Source organism: Passer domesticus, chromosome 5 (genome assembly GCF_036417665.1).
Source record: "Passer domesticus isolate bPasDom1 chromosome 5, bPasDom1.hap1, whole genome shotgun sequence".
Classification (NCBI taxonomy): Eukaryota; Metazoa; Chordata; class Aves; order Passeriformes; family Passeridae; genus Passer; species Passer domesticus.
The window spans coordinates 76168948-76192450 of NC_087478.1; the positions used below are offsets into that span (position 1 = coordinate 76168948).

Here is a 23503-nt window from a genome sequence, read left to right on the forward strand (position 1 = left end):
AAGACTGAAAAGGTGTCTGCTCTGCACTTGGTTCTGCTTTCCCTGGTGTTACTTAGAGCTGGGGTTTTACCCTGCCATTGCTCAGTACTGCCCTGTTTTCTCACCACTTCTTTCCTTCAGAGACAGGATGGCTGTTGTTTCACAGGATATTTCTGGAATTTGTTCTTTTCATGTTTCTGTGCTTGTAAGCACAGAATTGCAAATATTACCTTTGTTTGGAGATTAATCAAAATTAGATTGTTTCCCTCATCTACTCACATCTTTAGTTTTTTGCAGTAACTGTCATTAGTTTGTGTAATTCTATTGCCAATAAAAAATCATGGATGGGAACTTTGGAAGAAATAAAAACAGATCAAAAGAAGAACGATGTCTACAAACCTTTAAAAATATTTCTAAGTTTAAAAATTAATGGCTAAGAACAGCATGTTCAGCTTTCATGGTATCTGATGACAGTGCCAATCCTGAAATTTTACTGTTACCCTGTTCCTCACTATAGTTTGGAATTCCAGCTTTATTTTTATTCTATTCTATGTTTGTATTGAAAGTGTCAAACTACATTCACCTCAGTGTACTACCTCATCATTTTATATTTGTCTCAGCTGCTTCAGTGTGTTAGGATAGGCAGATTTATTTCTATGTTCTGAGATTATTTGTGATTTTTCATTTGCTTGTTTTTTAGTACAGCTGAAAATCTGGCATGTAGTTGTGTCCAATCAGCAGTTCCAGTGTGAAACCTTTAGAAGAAGTTGCAGGATGTTGATGTTGGTGCCCACTGACACTGCTCCATCACTGGGCATGGCAAAGAAAATACAACAAAAGGCTCGTGGGTGAGGATAAGAGCAGGGAGAGATTCCTCACCAGTTACTGTCACAGGCAAAACTGACTTAACTTAGGGAATTTAGTTTAATTTATTACCAATGAAAAATAAAACTAAATCTTAAAAACACCTCCCCACCGCTCCCTTTTTCCTGGCCTTTCCTGGTTTTCTCTACCTCTTCACCCTTTTGGCCACATGGGTTCATGGGGAGTGGAGATTATGGGAAGTTCCTCACACATTGCCTCCACTTTTTGTCCTTAGTGTGAGAGCTCATCACACTCTTTCCCTGATCTAGAGTGGGGTCCCTCCCAGGGGAGAGTCCTTCAGGAACTGCTCCAGTGTGGATCCCTTACCCAGGGTCAGTCCTTCAGACACAGGCTGTTCAGTGTGGGTCCCCCACAGGGTCACAAGTCCTGCCAGCAAACCTGCTCCAGCCTGGGCTCTTCTCTCTCAGTTACTGCCATTGTGGATTCTCCACTGGGTCACAGCCTCTCTCAGGCATCTACCTGCCCCTTCTTAAACCTGTTATTCCTGAGGTTCTGCCACTCTCATGGACAGGCTCAGCCTTGGTCAGAAGCACATCCATCCTGGAGCTGCCTGGCTTTGGTTCTGCTGCACTAAAGGAAACTTCTGGCAGCTGCTCACAGGAGCTGCCTCTGTAGCTCCCTTCTACCAAAACCTGGCCACGCAAGCCCAGTACAAAGAGGTTTCCAAAATATCCTCTGTGGAGTGCACAGGACCATCCCAAGGGACACATGATGTGACTCTTGGGTGTGGTCATGTACTGGGCCAGGAGTTGGACTGGATGATCTTTGTGGGTCTTTTCTAAGTTGGCTTATTCTGTGATTTAATTATTGGATTTTGTCTTCCCAGAGACTCCCATGCCAATGGAAAATAAGCAATAGCCATGGTCTGGACTGTGTTGAGCATTAGTGTAGTGACATGCTTGATTCTGAGGGATTTTGTTAAGAGAAATACGGATGTGCCTGCATCCCTGATTTTATTAATTTCATTTTTGCTGAAACATACCTATTGTATTTGTGAGGTGTCCGGAGGAAGGAAGGAAGGAAGGAATGATGAATTTGACTTTGTTTTTAGAAGGCTAATTTACTATTTTAAGATATTATATTAAAGAATACTAAACTAAACTATACTAAAGAATACAGAAAGGATACTTACAGAAGGCTAAAAAGATAATAATGAAACTCATGACTCTCTCTCCAGCATCTGACACAGCTTGACCCTGATTGGCCAATAAGTCAAAACAATTCACATGAAACCAATGAAACATGCACCTGTTGGATAAACAATCTCTAAACACATTCCACATGTGAGCACAACACAGGAGAAGCAAATGAGATAAGAATTTGTTTTTCTTTTCCTCTGAGGCTTTTCAGCTTCCCGGGAGAAAATCCTGGGCGAAGGGATTTTTCCAGAAAATATGACTGTGACACATACCTGTTAGAAGAAATCAATTAAGCTCCTGTCCAAAACTGAGATTCTTCTGCACAGAGAGATTCTCTTGCCTTTCTTCCCTGTTTGCCACACATCCCTTGTTTCCCCAGGACATTTCCACACAAAGCCTTGCATCATCAGCAAAATCTGATCCTGACAGAAAACTGGAAAGCTTCGTGATGTACAGCTTCTGATTCCAGTCTGATGTTTGGAAAGAGGTACCTTTAAGTAATCGTTTTCAAAGAGAATGTGGTATTTTCTTAGCAGGTTGAAGTTGAAGTTTACCGGAGAGATTCTAAGAAGCTTCCTGGCCTGGGAGACCCTGACATTGACTGGGAAGAGAGTGTCTACTTGAACCTCATCCTGCAGAAGGTAACAGTGATGCTTATCTAATTTTCACTATTTATGCAGTTTGGCCTTTCAGAATCTAAATTAACTTAAGCTGAGATGTTTATTATTTTTCAATAGAGTCCTAATAGCTTTCTACAAAAAACTTCAACTATATGCAGTGAAGCTAGGCTGAGTTTTATGCTGTGTAACAAAGTTTTGCAAAAGGAAGACTTCATCCAGTTTAATGTTTTTTGAGAATGAATGAGACTTAGATAAGCAGCATTTCCATTAGAGTTCACTGGTGCAGCTAAGAGAGAAGAGTGCAAATGCAGTGTCATAAATTATGCTGAGGGGTTACTGCTCTTCACAACAGAACTTTGATAAAATATTTGGGGGTAGGAACATGAAGCTAGAACTAATTATTTCTTTAACTGACTAAGAGGTTGTTTGGTTATTGTGTTTGTTACATTATGGCTTAGGAAAGCTGAATATTGCTGTAATCATTTGAGATGCCTTAAAGGTTTTGCTCATTATGATCTCAGAATGGGAAATTGTTGGCTCAGGCACACATCCTTGAAAATAAATTGTTTTCATTCTCTCTCCTTCCTCCCAGAAGTCTCTTTGCAGAACTTCTCTGTAGAGAGCAGTTTTTGCCTTTATTTGATGCTCAATAAAACCAGGATACATTTGCCACAGTCAGAATTCAGAGATGTTACTACAGCTGGGCACTGCTGTCCAGAGCTGTTGCACTTGCTCCTTATAAGCTTTTTCAGGTTGTTTGGAAGGGTGTGCTAGTGTTTTCTGACCTCTCTAACATGTCACTGATTGAGAGAGCGACACTCATTAGTGTCTCTTTTTCCTGTTGAAAGGGAGGAAATCTTTTCTATACTAAAATGTGCTTAGAGGTTTGTGGGTGTGTGTGCTGCTTACTCCCCCAGCTGAAATTAAGCTTGTGTTAAACAATATTGGCAGGACTTTCCTTAACCATCGGTTGGGCATTTCAACAAGCAGCTGTACAAAAGATTTCAGTGTCACTGAGTTAATGAACAAACACAGGTTCCAACCAATTGGTTCCAAACCCCTTGGTTCCTACCAATTCCTTTCCCCCAAAAAGGAATGAAATACTGATAGGTTTAAGTGAAAAAATAACATTGTATTATGAAAATAATAAAAAAATTGTAGGTGGTTCAGTATAGTAAAGAGAGTAAAGAAAATGGCTACACCAAAATATCTTACTTTTTAGACAGCTAAAAAATGAGTCAGAATGTGTTCTGCTTCATGCACATGGATGTTTTGTTTTCCCAAATGACTCTGAATATTTATTTCTCTGTCTGGTGCCCTGTTCCAGCTGGATTATGTGGTGACCTGTGCTGTGTGCACACGCTCCGATGGAGGAGATATTCATATTCACAAAAAGAAATCTCAGGTGAGCTTCCCCTTTTATTGCTTTGGATCAGAGGTTGGTATCCAGTATTACCTAATCCTAAAAACTGCTCCAGAACTGGGGCAGGTGATCTGACAGATTCATCCTCCTAAAGCATCTCAAGTCTTTGCATAGTGATATTTCTTGCCAGTTATCTAGATTTGAGATCTAAATGTTCTTTATAGCCCCTCTGAAAGAATTGTGAAGACCCCTGCATGCTTCAGGATGTATATCTTTGCCTGCTGGATTTAGGGGAGAGAGGGAAGGTGCCAGGGGGAGGAAGGAATATGATGCCTAACTGTTTCCCAGTCTGAGACTAAACCTGAAATTGTATGAGATCTGGAATATGAGGAGCCTTCAGGGTAAGTTTCTAATGTAGAGCTGCTAAATGGAAGGCAATTCACTGATTACCAGTTTGTTTTTTTATTATTTTACAAGATTTTTAGTCTCTTAAACTGCTCATTCCTTCCATAGGCTTTTTTCTTTTGTGTGCAGTAAATCCAGGGTTTAGCATGGTGGAAGAGACTGAATAACAAGCACAAAGGGGATAGGAACAAGAAACCTGAGGCTTCCCCACTCAATTTCAATTTGTAATATAGACCTTGCAACAAGTTCTGCTAGCTAGCAGAAATTCTTCTTTTAAAAGGCTCCTGTTGCATTTAAATGGCTGTTTCTCCCAGGCTTTCCATTTCCTTAGTTCGTACAGCTGCTTGCATGGCTTTACTTAAATAATCCAATGCTCTTTAGTTTTTGATTATGTTTAACCACTTTAAAAAAACTTTTGCTTTGCCTACAAACAGAACTAGCAATGCTGATTATTGTCTCTGTGATTTACGTTGATTACACATAATTTTTTCTTTAGGGGCTGTTGAGATGCCACTTTGCAGTGCTGATTTAAGCCTGTTATTTGTCATTGCTTTTTTCTCTGTTGGCTAGTCCAGATTTCACCACAAGTTAACTTCTGCAAATGGTTTTGAGAAAAATCTGTAAATATTATTTGCAGATTTGAAAACTAGGAAGGAGAAGATGAGGGATATGGCCTTACTGCATGTGAACAGTATTTAGAATGAAGAGGAAGTTTTTTGTTCCTTCTTTCTAGCTCCTACTGTGGGACTGCTTGTAAATTGTTGTCTTCCCTTTTCCACATAAACTTGCCAGTACATTCCAGTAACATTTCAGCATCATTGTGTTGATCTATAGAGAAACAAAGGCAATTCCATATGCTGTGAAAGCATGTTTGCAGTTGGGCATTTCATTGTCACATCCACTCTTGAGGCTGTTGGTTTTGAATGAAGAAAATCCAGCCGGTTTGGATCTGCATTTCTGCTCTGATGGCTCTTGCTTTAGAAAATGTGTCTTCTCCTGCCCATACACAGCCAGATGTTGATGCCCTAAGATTTGCTGTCCTACTTGAGACCTATAGCAAATCACTGTGCTTGCACAAGTGAGTGCCTGTGGCATGAAGCCAGTATGAAAAAGGCTGACTTTATTTTGCAAACTGCTGGCTTGACAATAAGGTCTCCACAAACTGTATTTTCCTCAGGTGTGCCTGACTGGAGATGAATTTGGGAGGGTGTTTTGTTGTTCATTGGCTGGTGTGAGAGTGAAGATGCCTGGAAAAGGTCCTTGTTTCAGGCATTGGTGCAGTTAGCATTTTGAGGAGTCTAATTGCTTTCTAATGATGTTTCTGGTCTTAAACCTTTATTTTTAATTCTATGCAATGTGCATAAAGGCTGCATAAGTACAAATAAAGAAAAGCAACCCTCTCATGAATATCTAATATCCTGTCCTTAATTATGTTTTGTGTTGAATGGTTTGTAGCAAGAATGTCAGAGCTTGACAGCCTGCTCTTGGCATGTTCACAGTGGCTAAGATTTGACAGGTTTCTTTAATTCAAGGCTTTGTTTGTAAACAATTGTGGAAGCAAAGAAATCTACTTGGTATGAATTCCTTCTCCCTCCTTACCTACTCATTAATCTTTTTGGGATGATAAAATCTAAAGCCCTCAGCTGTTTAAACAAAGTCACAAACAAAGTCACTTAAGGAGTTCAGGACCTGCTTGGGAGGGAGAAATGTGCCTGAGGAAGCATAGTGATAGGGAAAGAAACAGAAGCACAAGATGACAATGAGAAACCAAGTGCTTGTCCTCCTGTGAGCCATTGTCTTGGTTTTGTCACCGAAACTGCGGGAAAAGCAAAAACTCTTCAAAAACCTTTTCAGTGTTAGAGAATCAAAGCATTACTTTATTCTGGCCAGGATATTGTCCTGGCCAGGATGTGCAAACAAAATAATTTCACCCACACATTGTGCAGAGAAAGTCATTCCATCACACATAATTTTTACTAGATTTTTCACATACAGTCAAAACCCATAGAAATTAATTGGGTCAGTATTCATTGGTCACACATTACACAGTTCTTAGTATTTGGTTCCCTGTTGGTTATCAGTCTCTTCCCCTTAGATGTTAATTAGGTTCTCATTCTTCGTTCTCTTATCTCTCTTTTCCCAGACCAGGTGTCTTCTGCCAGGGGTGATGTTTGGAGTTGATATTTGCTAATGGTTGTTGTCTTTTGTGCATCTTCCCAGTTGGTTGAGATCTTAAGCTCATCAGGCCTTAAGTGATGAAACAGTCCCTGAATTAAATTCCCTCCCCACCCACCCTGGGGCAAAGGTGAACAAAACTCCTGACTAATGTTATATTAAAAAAAAAATTAAGCTTGGTATAATTTCCAACAGTTTGAGACAGTCTAAAAAGAGGTGAGCACTCTGAAGTGAGTGAACTCCCCCTTGATTCCAACCAATTCCTTTCCCCCAATAAGGAATGAAATACTAATAGATTTAAGTGAAAAAATACCATTTTATTATGAAACAGCTACCAACAGTCAGGGGGGAAAAAGTAAATAACTACTAGATACCAAACTGCTATAACCCAAAACCCTGTGGGAGCAAAGAGAGACCCAAAATGCCAGAAACACGTGTTCCCAAAATGGGGCATGCAGGAGGCAGCCATGTGGCCAAGGGACAAAGGGAAGATGGCACCACACAGTTCCCTTCCAAGATGGCCTCCCAGGTGACCGTGTGTCCCCAGGAATAAAGTGATAAGGTGGTGGGGTTATAGATGGGAACACACTCTGGAACTAAAGTGATTTCAGCTTTTATTATAAGGCCTAAAGCTTGGAGGGCCCGTGGGTTGAGCAAGAACGTTCCTGACAAGCGAGGATGCTGCAGCACCGGATTTTCTTCCTTTCTTGAGCAGGGATGTTCCTGATGTTCCACAGTCTCACCGACTCAGATGCCCCCTTTTTATCCTGTTTTTTGTTCCTTTGAATTGGTTTCTGTTGGGAGCCTTCATTTGCATGAAGGTTAAGGTGCTTGATTGGCCCTTCACAGTTCTGTCCAGGCTGGCTCGTTCTTGCTTGAGGGAGTGGTGCACTTTACTTAGGTATGGCACGTGCTTAACAATTATTGACTATTTTACTACAGTTTCTAACCTATTTTTGACAGTGGCAACCCCTAGCAGGAAAGCAGGAGCCCACAGAGCAGTTTTTGAGGCAGATGGAGAATGGCCAGCCGCTTCCTCATGCTGCTCATGGGCTCTGCTCCCGGCTGTGGGGTGGGGAAAGGACCAGCCTGTGGGCACTGGCACAGCATGGCCTGGCCCCTGAACTCACTCACTTTTTTGTCATTGCAGGGAGAGTTCTCAAAGTTCGCTTGGAATAGTTTCTAGTTGCAAAATGCAATTTTTAGAAGTAGCTACAGTTGCAAACCTAAAGGTGCCACAAGAGAGCGGTTCTCCATAGTCTTCTCTCCTGGCATGGCTGGGACTGGAGTGAGGCCTGCTCCAGGTGGGCAGCTGGGGAATTTGCCCCCAGACAGCCCAGTATTGCTAACTGCAGTCTCCCCTAGACAAGGAAAAAAAACAAAACAAAATGAAGACAGAATGAAAAACAGGAAGGAAAGTCTTTGCCTGAACAAAGACTGAGTAGCCTGCAAAGTGAATGCCACACAGCCAAGAGCCCAGACCTGCCTCCACACCGATTTCAAAAATGCCCACAATAGCACCCCACACATACAAGGTCTGCAGCTGTGGGGTCAGAAAGATACATTAACAGTTTTGGGGTGCAGATTGATGTGGAATAGAACAACATTGTGAATCACCCCAGGACAGCCACGCTACCCTTAATGAGGGAGGTTGATCTTAGTGTGGTACTAAGTAAACAACAAGAAATTAGAGTAAAGGTGTTGTGTCAGCTGCTTCATGGTAACTTTCTTGCGCTGTGGCATTTACAGCACATTGCAGCAACTTAAAGGCCCCTGAAAGTGGTGATGAAAAAGTACAGTGGTGTACTGTAATGTGGCCAGAGGTCAGGTACACACGGGGAGATTTACTGTGAAGCAATGAGTTTTTAATTACTTGTATGTGAAAGGATTTCTCAAGTGCCGTTATTGCAAATCTGGCTTTAGTCAGAAACCAGCTCAGCTGTGCTTGCAGGATTTCCAGCATCTCTAGTGTAAGTGAGCAGTGCCAGCCTGAGGTGTTTTGTAATTACTTGCCTTGTGTTTGGTGTGTCTGTTCCCAAGCACATGTAACTGAGAAGTGACATCTTCTTCTGCATCTTTCTCAGCAAGTGTTTGCGTCCCCGAGCAAGCACCCGATGGACAGTAAAGGAGAGGAATCAAAGATCAGCTACCCCAATATATTCTTCATGATTGACAGTTTTGAGGAGGTGAGTTCCTTGTTGCAGCAGCAAAGTTTTGTCCTATTCTAGTCTTATGTCCTGATTAGCTGTTTTCTTGTACCTTTTGATCAAATGTTTTTGCCCAGTTGAGGGTTATTTTCTGCTAGATCTTATTTTATTTTTATTTAACCTTCATCTCTCTTTAACATTTGAAATCTGATCTTAAAGCTGGATTTTGGCATTGGTTTCAGTGATGGGCTAAAGCGTGACAGACTGATGTGAGAGCTACTCATGTCAACAAGGCTACTCCAGGCTGTGTGCACTGCCTGGAGCCTGTTTTTTTTTTTAAAGGCTGGGGTGGAACATTCTGCTCCCTTTCAATTTATTTTGAAACTTCCTTGGGCATAAGGAAAGCCATGGGAATCTCAACATATTTTGATTTGAACAACTTTGCATCAAAGTGTTTCATCTTGCATCTTTTTTCAGGTTTTCAGTGACATGACTGTGGGAGAAGGAGAAATGGTCTGTGTGGAGCTAGTAGCCAGTGATAAAAGCAACACCTTCCAAGGGGTGATTTTCCAGGGGTCCATCCGCTATGAAGCACTCAAGAAGGTCTATGACAACAGGGTAAGGAGCTTCTGAAAGACAATGTCCTTTGCAGCAGTGGTGCTCTGACTAGATTTACTTTGTGGCTCAGGCTTTTTGTCCTGGTAGATCAGCTGCATCATAGAGTCTGGTTTTTTTGGCTTTGCAAGTTAGCTGAAAGCTGCTGGTTTTGGCTCAGATAACTGAGGGTATTCAGACTGGGGTATATTCCTCTGCTGTTTGCCAGAAGGAGGGAAGGTAGGGGTATGTAGTCAAGAGTGTGACACAGGAATGGACCTGAACAACAGTTCTTGGAGCCCCTTCATTTTTCTTGAAAAGTCATAGATATTTCTGTGTTCAGAGAAGGTATGACTTCATGGGAGATTTTAAACTCTGGTAACTGCCTTGTGATAAAGTGTATTTTTCTTCATTAATTCTTCATTTTCACTTGGCTGTATTCAAAAAACCCTTGTAGTGTTACTGCCACTGAGAGGAGCTTTCTTTGCTTTCTATGGAGGCATGAAATACCAGCACTTTCACCTTCAAACTCAGTGCTGAAATGAGGAGTCAATAAACTTCTCAAATGGTTTATTATGAAGACAGTCCTGAGAGATTTTTAGAAACAAAAGAAATTCTCACGATATCTACTGTGTCTCTACATTTCTCTTTGTTTCTGCTCTTGTCAGGAGAGTTCCTGAATAACTTCCCATCTCCCTGTTTTAAATGTGAGCCATTACACTCTTCCAGCAGGTTTCTGAGAGAACATGAAACAAAAGTTGTTTCTCTCCCACCATCATCTTGTGGCCTTACACCGTCAGCAGCTGGGTTATTAAATAAGTGAGAATGCAGAATCACTGAAGACAACATAAAAAGAAAGCCCTGCAGCAAAAAGAGAAGATTTGATGTGGTAAAGTCACCTCATAGCCTAGGAATATCCTGACTGACCACACAGCTACTTGACATTATTTTGTTTTATGAAGCAAAATTGTTAACTCTTCAAATATTTCATCATGGCCAGAGGCAAAACTTGAAATTTTACCCTTTTTTTTTACAGAACAGGAGTAATCTCTATGTTTTGAACATTATTTGATGTCAGGTGTTTAAGAGAAGGTTTAGATTGATACTAGGAATAATTCTTTTACTGCAAGAGTTGCCAAACACTGGAACAGGCTGCCCAGGGAAGTGGGGGATTCCTCAGCCCCTGAGATATTTAACAAATGTGTAGATGTGACACTTAAGGACATGATTTAGTGGTGGGCTTGGCAGTGTTTGGATTGATTGGACTTAATGATCTTCAAGGTTGTTTCTAACATAAATTATTCTAGGATTCTGTAATTCTCACTACAATACAAGCTGATGAGCATCTTGGCCTTTTCATAAACTGATGAAAATTGCAATAAATCACTTAACCTTATGGATAAAAGCTGAAAATTTAAGGCATCATTTTCACTTAGCAAAACCTTGACTGTTTTCATATTGGTCAGTTCCCTTTTTCAGTTCTCAGTCCAATTTTCAGTTCAGTTGTGGTGACTGGAAATTGGACTGAGGAGAGAGGATTTAAAGCTGTCAGGGTGTCTTGGTGAGCCTGCAGTGCAGGTTACTTGTGCATGGGGCTGGTTCCTTTTTTTTTGGCCTTGACAGTGGAAACAAAAATATCAGAAATTACTTGGGACAAAGTGGTGACCCAGTTGTGGGGTGTGCTTTGCTGGTTTGAGGAATCTTGTGTGTATGTCTATTGCTTTTTGGACTCAAGTGAGTGCCCCAGCACAGGCTGCATTGGGTTGAGCACGTGCCTGCCTCTGCTCTCATGTGCCACAGTGTGTGGACATGAACAAAAACCTTTGCTTTTCTCTCATTGTGCCACTGCTAACTCTGCCTTTTGGGTGGCTGAAGGAGTTGTTTCTTCTCAGAACCTGCTTTTGTCTCTGTAAAATTACTTTCTTTTTGGAGATTGCTTCAGACTGTAGCTTAAAATGTTTCTTAGGAATTATTATTCACTATGGTTCTGACTTTTTCTGAGATGACTGCTTTCAGAGGATGTTATTTTCAAGTGGAAGAGCTGTTATTGCATGTTTTTCTCTCCTGTCTTCATGCATTGTAGGTGAGTGTTGCAGCTAAGATGGCTCAGAGAATGTCTTTTGGCTTTTATAAATACAACAACATGGAGTTTGTCCGAATGAAAGGACCACAGGGAAAAGGACATGCAGAGATGGCTGTGAGCAGAGTTTCCACTGGTGACACTTCACCATATGGGACAGAAGAAGATTCAAATCCAGACTCCCCAGTGCATGAGAGAGTAAGTAGCAGACAGAAATATTCTCTTAAGGTGAAGCATAAACATGCTTTGTTCCAAAGGCAGGAGCTGGGGTTAATTCCCATTGAGGATCTGCACTGAGGTTTGCCTGTGTGTAATTTGGTTGTGCTCAGTATGTGAAATGAATTCTTTAATGCAGTTTTCCCTGAGCAAATGCTGAATACAGAGATGGCTGGATGATTCATGCTTCTGGAGGAGTGTTTTGTTGAAACAACAGCAATCTTGATGCCAGGGAAACCAATGATTTTGCCTGTTATCTAGAAAAAAAAGTAAATTCCACTTCTGTGCAAAGTGGGATTTACGTAGAAACGTGGAATTTGTGTATTATATAGGTTGCTAAACCTCATAGGGAAGTGGTGCTTTTAGGTTGTGCCACTGAGGAATGCTGCCAACACAAAACCTGTATAATGCTAAAGCAAAGGTCACAGATCCAGATACAGCATCATACTCATACATATGCTTAATTTTAATGCAAGTGCAGTAAAATGCCAGCAGAATCAGCACAGATGCTGATTTGGCCTTTATTCAATCCTGAGCCTTATCTTCCATTGAGACATTTTACCTGGTTAATGGGGATTAGGCAACAAGTCTTCAAAATACCTGCACAGACCTGGGCTGGGTCAGTACCTGACGGAGTCTAGCATGGTTTTCTGTGTAGTACAGCTAACCTGTATCATTTAAAGGTCTGCAGAACAGCTTCTAGAGTCTCCATGCAGGCAGTGTGGTTTTTGTTTCTAACTTGATAAAAAGCAACATGAGCTACCAGCACAGAGCTCATTAACTGAATGTTCTTGCTCTCTACCCCAGAAACATAGCCAGAAGAAATCAGGCCTGGAAGAGCAACAGGATTTTTTTGTCTCCAAGGCTTTCAGTGTCAGCTGGAAAAATGTAAAATTAGATTTAATAATGTGTTCTCACTGCTTTTTGCTAATGGTTTTAACGCTGATATGTCTGTTTCTGGTTCCCCCCACAGTGTGATATGAAATGACTCCCAAATTAAATACAGAGACAAGAACAAATTAGAAATGAAATGTGCTGGGAAGAGGATCAGTTGGGTGTTACAGTGCCCTTCTTTTATTTTTTTTTGGTATTAGTGATAGAGGTACAACATGGAGCGAGCTGTGTTTCTGCACTCAACCTGGTTTGGCTGCCATCATCACTCCATGTCACCTCCCTCTGCATTTCTTTGGACAGATATGAGCAGTGTCATGTGCCAGCTCAGGGAGGTTATGAGATTGTTAAATAGACTGTGTGAAGAAAGAAGGACAAGATCAAAGTTATTCACATCCATTGGCAAAGTAGTAATCCCTATTTTCTTCCCTTTTAAATGAAGCTATTAAAATATTTTCATTTTAAAACTGTTAAAATAGTCAAAGCCAGTACATCAGCACTATGTTTCAGTTCTCTCCAAAACAGGTGTACTTGGCTTTAATTGTAATTTACTCAATGGTAACTACTGCTCTGAAGGTAGGGTGTCTCCACAGTTTTGCCCTAACTTGAGTTTCACCACAGACAGTTCCCTCCCTGTCACCACTTGGACCAACCAAATCTTCTGAAGCACCACAGCTTCACTTTCTCCTTCCAGTATTGAAACACGACACACAAATGAGAACATTGACTTAACTTCTGCCTCTGTGTGCTGGGCTTAGGAATTTGTGACCCTGCTCCCCAGGGACATTGACCTTCCACAAGGATCCCATGGGACAGCCTTCCCAGTAGGGAAACTGCTGCCTTGTGTGTGCCAAAGAAATGAAGATGCACATTTTGAGTGTGTTCAATACAGTACATTCTTATTAAGTCTTCTGCATTTCAACATGCAAAATTAAGATTGACATTCCTGGTGTCTAAATTACTAATTTTGTGCCGTTATGACTGTAGATCCTTGTTAAAAGTGATCATCTGAGGAGAGAGGTTTTTAATTTTTATTCATGTAATAATTGAGGGTTGTGATATATCAAAATATTTTCCCCTTGATGAGCATCTTGAGGTGATTGTTCAGTTTAAATTCTCTAGCCACTCTGATAAAATGGTGCTGGATACCAGTCATCATTCTGATTTTTACACACGTGATTGCCTTGTGGCACACAGAGGGAAAACCAAGACTTTCTCCAGCATTTCTTTTATTTCCCTTCCAGGTTACTTCTTTCAGCACACCGCCAACCCCAGAGCGTAACAACCGCCCGTCCTTCTTCTCCCCATCCCTCAAGAGAAAAGTGCCCCGAAATCGAATTGCTGAGATGAAAAAGTCCCACTCAGCAAATGACAGTGAGGAGTTCTTCAGAGATGATGATGGTGGAGGTGAGAGAAGTATTGACAGCCAAACAGACTTGTCTGGAGAGGTGCAGAGCTGTGGAAAGGGATCCCAGTGCAGGGTTTTCAAGAAGGCTTGCAGGGTGGAAAAACATGAGCTCCACATACAGCCAGTGCCTCTGAAAATGAGATTTTTCATAGGCTTAAACATCTCTTTGAGGGCTGGAGCCCACAACTCCTGAATATATTAAAACTTATTTCTTTTATGTGGACCCATTTGAGAGAAACTGGAGCAGATGAAATTCCCCCCTTTTCCCAGATGCCACAGTCTCTGGGGACACATAGTGTTGTTGGGTGTGCTCTCAGCAACACATTCTTTGAATTCTGATTTGACCCAGAGTTGGTTAAAGCTGGTGAGAAAAGGCATTTACTTCAGCTGGCTTTGAATCAGTTCTGAACTTTATAGAGAAAACGTAATGAGTTTGTTTGCATTATAGTTTAATGCCTTATGGAACTCTTCCTTTAAATCCTAGTTACTCAGCAGGAAATACCTGGCAAGGTGGAGCCTGACTCAGGATATAGTGTATAAATCCCAATCACATCACAGTCTCGTGAGGCAGGAAACTCAAAAATGCCCATGTCCAAATTGCTTTCCATATGTTGAAAAACAATTCAGTCAACAAATGTGTCTTATAGCATTCTAACAGATAAACCCAAAGGGAATTTCCAGCTTACAAGTTCTGTTTGAGGTAGTGAAGAAATTGTCCATCAGCAGCACTGGACCACCTTAGCTAATAAAGAATTGCACATTAAAAAACATACTGAAGTGACAACATTTAATGCAAATCCTGTAGCAGCTGAAACTGTTGGTAGCTAATTCAGCTAATTTAATTTATCAATAAAAACCTTTGCTCTTCTCTTTTTCCCTAATTTGCCTAATCAGGTCATATGTTATTTCAAATGAGATGTGTTTTAGTAGATTTTACTAGGCACAGGGTAGTGTGGAGAGAAGGGCAGCTTTCCCCACATGTAGTCCTGTTCCTGGTATCTTTATTTTGAAGCTTGCCCAGGATAGAACAGAGTTTAAGGTGTTTCTCTGGCAGCCCCATGGGTTGTGCAGTGCCTGCTCAGGGTTGTCTTGCAGGGTCTAATCCTAGAGTATTTAATGATAATGATGGACATTCTTTTTATTTTAATATCCTTTTCCTTCTAATATATTTATGGAAGTAAACAAATTCTAGGTTTTTCAGATATTTTATAACATTCATATAAAATACCAAGAAATGGTTTCTAAGAGTCTTGACCTTATTGTTCCTCATCTGAAAAACGAAAAGAGTAATATTTTAACAGCTTATGCTAGGAAGCTTAATTTATTCAAAAATTAGTTTGCTACAAGGAATAGTAACTGAATTACTATTTTTTTATAAACTTCAGAAACCTGAGTGTCCTACCAGTGCTCCTCGGGAGCTGCAGTGGTGAAACTCTTATTTGGGCATGAAAAAGCCAGATGCAGAAGATGCAGAGATAGGAGCAGAGATTTGGGTGCATCTTGGCTTTGTGGGTGGAGGAAAAGATGTGGACTGTGTAAAGATCAGCAGTGTCCTTGGTGCAGCCAGTGATGCTGCAGAGTTGCCCCAGTGCAGACAGACCTGTGGTGAACAGGAACAGCCCATCAAGGCCCACTTCAGTGGCTTTGCTGTGTGCAAGCATGATACACCAGGAGAGCTGTGCTTATTGCAGCTTCCAGAGTCAGATCCTTCTGCCCTGATCACCACAGAGCTCCTGGCACAGTGGTCGTGCATGGGAAGGGGTAATAGACAGCTTGGCTATACACATGTATAGGGCAGGAGGGAAAGATTTTCAAAAAGTTTTTTTTTCCTCCCACATTTTTATACATCTTTCTAGAGCAGCTGCCACCACATATTTTCCTCTTTGGATCATAATCTGCTTTCAGTCCCAAAGCTTGGATCACTCTGGTTCAGAATCGATCTGTTGACTTCAACATCTGATTTTAGCCTTGTGGGATAGGACTGAATTTTACAGGGAAATAGAGCAAAGGTTTTAAAACACTCCAAAAATCCAGCACGTGGCTGTGGGAGAGACCTGCACCTATGAAAAACTCCTCTGGCCTACAGGGGACTCAGTATCTTTTTGTTTTAAAAGTTGCTTGGAGATATCTCAACTAATTCTGAGAACAGTGGCTCAGCTGAAGGGTCCTAGGTGTGCAGGAAACTGAGCTATTAGTGTTGAAACTCTCCATGTCTGCTAGATGGCACTTTTCGATGTTGCCCTGATTTTTTAAGGTTTTCTAAACCTTCTGATGTTTACATTCTTGTAATGAACTTTCTCACTTACTTTCTGTAAATAACTTATTGTTTTGCATTCTTTTATGGAGGAGGAGAAATTTGATGGACTGTTGGTTTGTCCATTGTCATTGGAGAGGTGGCACTTTCACCCTCCAATGCACTGTCACTTTTGGAAATCTGTAAATGTTGGAGTCAGATAGTAAACTGCCTCTCTTTACCTTGAGAAAGGCAGCATGTTCGCATCGTGTTTTTTCGTGTCCTGTAGTGACATTTCTTCAAAAGAAACCATTTCTATTTTGTTACCTAGGTGAATTTCTGAGTGAGTAAGTACTTAATTTTAGGGCTATTCTATGATTTTGTGTACGAGGGAAGGCTGAGTTAGTGTTCTGCTGGTGCAGTGTGGTAACACAAGCCCTCTCCTGTCTGTCTGTGTTTTCAGCTGCTGCTGCTACCATTTATTATCTTCAGTGTAAATGGGGAACTCTGTGCTAGGCAAGGTCTGCCTGGTTTTAAAAAGCAGTTATGACAGTGTCCTGCATGTGATTTGTCTCTAAACAACGAATAGGAGGCTTTCCTCTTTTTTTTGAGTTTCAGAAGTGTTCCAGTGAAGTACAATCCCTTGAGGCTTGCTGTCTCTTCCTGCCTTTACAGATCTGCACAACGCGACAAATCTCCGCTCGCGCTCCCTGTCTGGAACAGGACGCTCGCTGGTCGGCTCGTGGCTGAAGCTGAACAGGACAGATGAGAACTTTCTACTCTATGCACACTTAACATACATCACCTTGCCATTGCATCGAATTTTAACAGGTGAATTTTGACACCCACTGTGCACAGCCTACCAAATCCTTGTTCCTCTGCTGTTAAGACAGAGGAACAAGTGTTTCTCTGTAATGCTGTTGTAAGTAGGAATTTATTTCATTTTAGGGGAAATCACAGATTCCAGTAAAAAAATGGGTCATTTGTAATTAAGGATGGATTTTGAACACTGTTTCAGCAAAATACATAATTATTCCTTATGATCATTGTGTTGATAGTCTTACAACAAGTTAGCTGGAGTTACCAAGCTTACTCACTCTCTCACCACAGACGTTTTGGAATTCACAGAAGATGTATTGTTTCTGCTGGCATTTAATATCTGCTCAAGAGGGTGGAACAAATGCTTCCATGCTCAAGTACTGGGTTTGAGCTTGAACATCCTTTTTGAGACTTAATTTGTTGAACATATGGTTTCAGGAATTAGGGTATATATTGAGATACACAGAAATAGGGCATGACATTTCTGAAGTGTAAGGCAGAATTTTCATCTGCTGTTTTTCCCTACTCACATTTGTTCTAGCTGGTCATGTTGTGTAGGTCCTGTTTCCAAGGCCTTTTTGTAATCAATGTATTTGTGCAGTGGCAGCTTTCCAGGTAGCAGGAGCATTACATGTGGGGCAGGGTGAAGTGGGAAAGGTGCTCATTTCTCTTGGGTAGTTAGGAACCCTGTACTAAGACATTAAAATCCCAGTGACAGTGATCAAAGTACTTTTTAAAATGTCTTGAGTTTATGGATAAGATTTCACTCCAACCCTTCTGTCCATGTTGGATAATCACACTTCTGTCACCTTCTCCTCATATGTCAGGTGATCCAGTTCCTCAGTCATCTCTGTGGCCCTTCACTGGACTCCCTCCACTGTGTTTAATTCTTTACAGGTGTGGCTGGAGCCATCTGGAGCTGGGGATCATTTTTTGCTCAGGTCATCTTCTTTGTGCAGTGGCATTTGATCAGCCTTTTAATTGTGTGCTCCCTTTCCCCATGTTCCTTGTTCTTTGTGTAGCCTTGAAAAGGACATCAGCCCAGTTTCCAGATGTTTCTGTGTAGTGCCCTGCCATGTTGGTTTTACTGTGTATATTTAGAAATATGTCCATGATTACAACAGAAGTTTTAAGGTTCATATTCCCTCCCACTTGGACAGTATGGAATTAAGGAGCCAAAAAGATGAATGGTTTTTATGGCAGCTTTTTGAGTGCAGAAATGCAGGCTTTGGGCTATAGCATGAAGGGAAGAGTTGAATTACTTGTACCTAGAGAAGTCTCCCCAATGGACCTGGGGATTTGTCCCTTCAAGAATGGGAAACCCCTTGGCATCTCTTGTTAATGGCAGTTACACTTGTTTCCCTGGAAAATATTGCCACTCCCTGTCTAACGTATTTTCCTTCATCCCAGTATAAATTATAGTAGATCAGCTCTCCTCTCCACGTGGTGGGATATATTTGCAGTTTGTCATCTTTCAGCTCCTCCCAGTTGCATCCTGGTTAACTCAGATTTTATCAGGCAAAGCCATGTACTGGTCATGTTCTAGATTCCTGGTGGGCTGTGCCACAGTCCACGCTTATGTCTCCAGTTCTTCATGCTTCCTGCTACCGTGGCTGCTCTCAGGAGCCTCTTAAGTTGGCTGTGTCTCTTTGTTTCTCTCCCATGCCCAGATATCCTGGAAGTTCGGCAGAAACCAATCCTGATGACATAGCAGAGAGCGGGCACTGCCTTGGAGCCTTGTTGCCAAGTGCCTATCCACAGCGGTTCTCCGTGCTAACACTACCATCTAGTGTCAGGAACATAGACCTCCGCAGGAAAAAGGGAAGTCCAGGAATACCAGCCGATCAAAAGTGCCTCTTTCTTCCTTCCTCTGCTGTCACACACCGAATGCCCACATGACTGGAGTGTTTCTGACTGGAAGAGGACTTTCAGCAAGACAAAATAAGAAGGGGCTGCGTTTAAACTGAGTCAACACTTTATGGACAGTTTGCTACTGTGTTTACTTTATAACTAAGAAGCCAACAATATGTACAGAATGTGCTAAACTTTATATTCTTTGGGAGAAACATTCTAAGAATTTCATAATGATGTGCTGTTGGACATCTCTCCGTAGACTGTGGCCATACCCTCTCCTCGTCTGATCAGCCATTTGTGAGCGTGTGTGCCTCTGTGTGTGTGTGTGTTTGTGTGTGTGTGGATCAGATCAGGGAGAGAGCAGCTTCCTGCTAAAGGAAGAAAAGGAGAAAGATACATTGCTGTTTTGGTATGTGCAGCAGGTCAGGTCAGAGCTTAAAAGAGGCTGAAAATGTTCCCATTTTTCATGTGTCAGTGTTAGGACAGGTGAACTCTGCTGACAGATTACCGTATCTACCAAAGAACAGCAACATTTTCATCCTCAAGAACTGGCTAAGAAAATGAGCCAGTGAAAAGAAGGCTAAAATGTGCTGCTATAGTAAAGCTGAGGTTCATCTCCAGTACTAATGCTGCTTATCTTCCTCTCAGTTGAGTCAAAACCAGTTTGAGTCTAGAGTGAAAAAATGTGAGACTATAATCGGTCTCCAAAGGCTTAAAACCTTACCAGGAACCCATCCTCCTGCATGCACTGGACTTGGGAGTTTGCAGTCATCCTTGAGGTACCCTTTGTAGGCAAGGAGGGCATGGGAGCTGCTTTATGATCAGGCAGCCTGCCCAGATTTTCCATCTTTGGTTGTTACATGCTGAAGCACAGAGAGCTTTCTTGAAATACAAAAGATGGAAACATAATTCTGTTTTGAAAAGTGACTAAAAATTGCGTAGTGGCAGGTCTGAAAATGGTGTGTCAGGAGCTCTCAGGAAAACAGCCTTATGTTTACACATGAAGTCCAGCTCTCTCTAAAGAGCAAACCTGCTGTCCTTGACATTTGAAAGCAAAATGATTGAATGCTGAGGTTACTGTGCTCTGGCTGACTATTTTGATGACAGCCAGTACATGCTTGGGTCTACTCAGGACCCCACAGCAGTGGGAGGGGTGGCGTGTCCCTTGGGGCACGTGAGACTCCAGTGCACGCACAAAGGAGAGAAAAGATGCCATTTTTGTCACTTTTCAGACTCTGAGCACCTAAACCTGTGCTCTGAGCCTGGACCTTTGTCTCCCTCTTACCTGGTCTTTCCAAAGTGCTTTGTTGTTACTCTCACAGTAGCATCTAATGACTTAACCTCTCAAATAGGACTTACTAGGACCTTACTTAGGACTTTGCTTTTTTCCCTCAGGCTAGATTCCATGGAAATAGCTCCAGTTCAGCATAAAGGCAGACCAAATTTGCCCTGCAGCCCAACCTGATGACTCCGAGCATGGTAAGGAGGTCTGTCTGTATTTGAGGCCAGGCCTGGAATCTGTCACCTTAGCACAGCGTGGTGGCCTTTCTTACACTGGCAGCATGAGTGTATGACAGGGACAGCTGACAGGTTTTCAGTTGGCTTCAAACCTGTTGCAAGAAAACGTTAGAAAAATGTTCCTTTGTCACTACCAGCACACCCACTTTTCATGCTGCAACCTTGGAATGTTGCCTGTGGTCTGTGTGGATGTGAGGGTGTTGCCACCATCTAACCTGGTAGCCCCAGCCTGGGGAGAGGTGGAGTCCTCACACAGCAGCTGAAGTGCCCTCTCCAGGAGCTTGCCAGGCAGCCTGGGTGGGTACCTGAGATCCCTACAGGTAGTGCCTGGCATCAGTCAGTACAAATATTCTCTCTTTGCCCATGCTGAGGATTAAACCACTCCTCAGCTAGAAAACAAGCCTCTGAATGTGCTCCTTACTCTGTGCTTTATACTGCTGGGCTGGGCAAATCAGTGCTTGGTTTTCCTTCAAATGTTCATTGCAGAGGGAAGGGAGAGAGGGTTCACATTTGTACTAATCATGACAATTGATACCTTTCAGTCAGGCAGCCAGAGGAATGATGTAAAAAGGAAGTGTATCCAGACAGGACCCTCAGCTGTAGGTGCCTGAACACTTCTCAGTGGAAGAATTTGTAATGCTCCCTTGGTGTTGTATATTATGTTTAGGTGGCTTAACTTTGTGTGATTTGAAAGACTTGAGAAAATCTTGCTGTGTAAGATTTCAAAGCAAATGAGGAATGATTCTAAGCTAGTGCATTAGTTTGAAAGCAGTGCTACGGAAGGTACAGTTTAGATCCTACATCTGTGTTTCAGGAGGTATCATCTGCTTTGTTACGTGTATGTGGTTGGATTTTGATGTCTGGTGTTTGAAGGGCTGTAATGTCCTTAAAAAAGTGAATTTATTCCTTGTATCTTGCTAGTGGGATATGCTGTAGGTACATTGACGACTCACCTTTTCTAGTAGAAAAGGACTACAAGTATGCCCTCATGGACATCCATGGAAAATAGAGGTCAAAAAGTCTACTGAATGTCAATAGTGCTTTTTGGAAGCAAAGATATTCCAGATTCTCAGTTATTCCTTCTTTAAACAACTGTCTTGGACTTTTTGTGTATAGCCAGTGATTCCCACTTTTTGTTATCAAATTCCACATTTTGTTCTGCTTTCAAACAAACCCTGAAATCTGTCCTTGTGTGGGCAGATTGACAGAAAATTTGATCAGAAAGTTTTCTTTGGGTCAGGATGGCACAGCTGGACCCTTAGCATGCTATTGCACTACATCAAAAAAGAAAAGTGAATGTTAGGAAGAACCTCTCACCCCATTAGTTTGGAGGGGGTTTAATTTTGTAGCTCCTAGGCAGTAAACCTGATTCAGCCCCTGTTGCCATTGAATTGCTGCAGATGGAGCTGGGGTGTCCTGCAGTGCCATGAAGGTGTTTGGCTGTCATTGTCCTAATGGTTGGAGCAGTGTGTTTCATTAGTTATGCTGATGTTTGAAGATGCAGCTCAGTTAATGAAGTTGGGAAACTGCAGAACAGCTGTTTTTCTTTTTGTAATTCCACCATACCTCAGTTAACTCCTTCCATCCTTCTGCCCATTCATTCCCTCTGGAGATCAAGGCTTACCACTTGAGCTCTTCATAGATGTTGTATATTGATAGATGTCAAATACAAGGATGTGAATCTTTTCACCCATAACAAGTTTTTACTGTTATTGATTTAACCAGTATAAAAAGCTTGGGATTTTTTGTTTTGTTTTGGTTGGTTTGTTGGGGTTTTTCTGGGGGGTTGTTGTTTGTTTTGTTGTTGTTTGTATTTTTTTTAAGAAAGCTCTTAAATCAGTTGTTCTGTGCTAGCAGATTATTGCTCTGCCTTAGAGACCACCATGTATGTGAAATTATGTTCTCTTGTCCGCCAGGACAGGGCAGATTCCAAATCTCCTTTTAAAAGAAGATGCTTTTAGAAACTCTGAGTCTTTCAGCTGTCTTGGCTAATCCAGTTCATGTTGGTCCCTGTTCCTTCTCTTTTTATTCTCCTGGTCTTCATTGTTTACAAGGCTTGGGCATGTTGGGCTCTGGATTGCTGTTACTATTTTTATAGTTTTCTATTTCTGGGCATGGTGTGCTTTCCAGAAAAGAGAATTGTTTGCACAGGTGGCTTTTCATAGTAATATGTTTTTCCCAAAGTATGTTCATTATTTAGACAGTGAAGTCCTTGGCTCTGCAGACAGATTTTTTCCAGCAGACCCTCATGTACAGAATCCCATCTGATCACTGAAATTGTGTATGGATGTGGAATCCAGGGAAATAGACTACACTCTTAGACTATTGACCTGTTTCTTGCCAGTCACTAATTGTTCCTTTTCAAGATGATTTCTTGTCCTGTATTTTATAGTCTGAAGCTTCCATATTAAAGACAGATGTAAGATAAAATCTTCAGAAGTGCCTAAGCCCTGTTGTTACTCAGTGGGGTTTAAGAACAAATTTTTATTTAGGAAAATAATTTATTAGTCTTAAATTCTATCTGTGTTGTATGTAGCAGTGTCAAGAAATGACAAGTTTATAGTTCTTGGATGAACAGTGTCTCTCATATGAATTCACTCTTTGTATTTGAAAGACTCTCATGGTTTCCAAAGGTCATGGCTGAAAGCTCTGGAAAGTGGATTTCCTGTGGTCACAGCAACCAGATGTCTGCAAATGCCTTACACATTCTGCAAGGTATGACTGCAAGCGTGTGGTGCTGGTGTGTAGAAATTCTGTGTCAAAAATAGGTACGATTATCCAGTTGAAGGCATTGTGAAGTAATTAGCTTTTACACAAAACCTTAAACAAAAGAGTATTTCACACCAGAATGTAGCTGTTTGGATACTTGGTCAAGATAATACAAGTCTGCAAGCAGGTTCCAATGTTGAATGTTCTCTATGTAAATATATAAATATTCTCAGCCTAATTTTATCAGCCTAACACATGTTGCATGGTTTAGGTTTTATTTGCCTCATCGATCATTGGTGTTGCTTAAAAGGTGATGGGTTGAAAATTGTGCAGGCACTGTACTGAGCCATTTGAACAAAGAGCAAGGAGAACGTTGTGCACCAAAAACAAAGTAGGCTGTGCTTATGGCAGCAGTGAAGAAGTGTTGGACCCTGCAGCAAATAAACAGACCTCTTTAATGACCATGAA

The 23503-nt window shown here is 41.5% G+C and overlaps 1 protein-coding gene across 2 annotated transcripts in view; it reads left to right on the top strand.

Moving 5' to 3' along the window:
• The window catches only part of KIAA0930 (KIAA0930 ortholog), a 57752-nt gene extending 34249 nt beyond the window's left edge, over nt 1-23503 (top strand). Inside the window, exons 3-10 of one of the 2 annotated variants that reach the window (XM_064421170.1) lie at nt 2537-2644; nt 3951-4028; nt 8651-8752; nt 9191-9331; nt 11391-11585; nt 13739-13901; nt 16811-16966; nt 18625-23503. In XM_064421170.1, the coding sequence (XP_064277240.1) occupies nt 2537-2644; nt 3951-4028; nt 8651-8752; nt 9191-9331; nt 11391-11585; nt 13739-13901; nt 16811-16966; nt 18625-18665 (984 nt within the window). In that variant the 3' untranslated portion in view covers nt 18666-23503. The remainder of the gene's footprint in view (nt 1-2536; nt 2645-3950; nt 4029-8650; nt 8753-9190; nt 9332-11390; nt 11586-13738; nt 13902-16810; nt 16967-18624) is intronic. The other variant, XM_064421171.1, reaches the window with a different exon arrangement.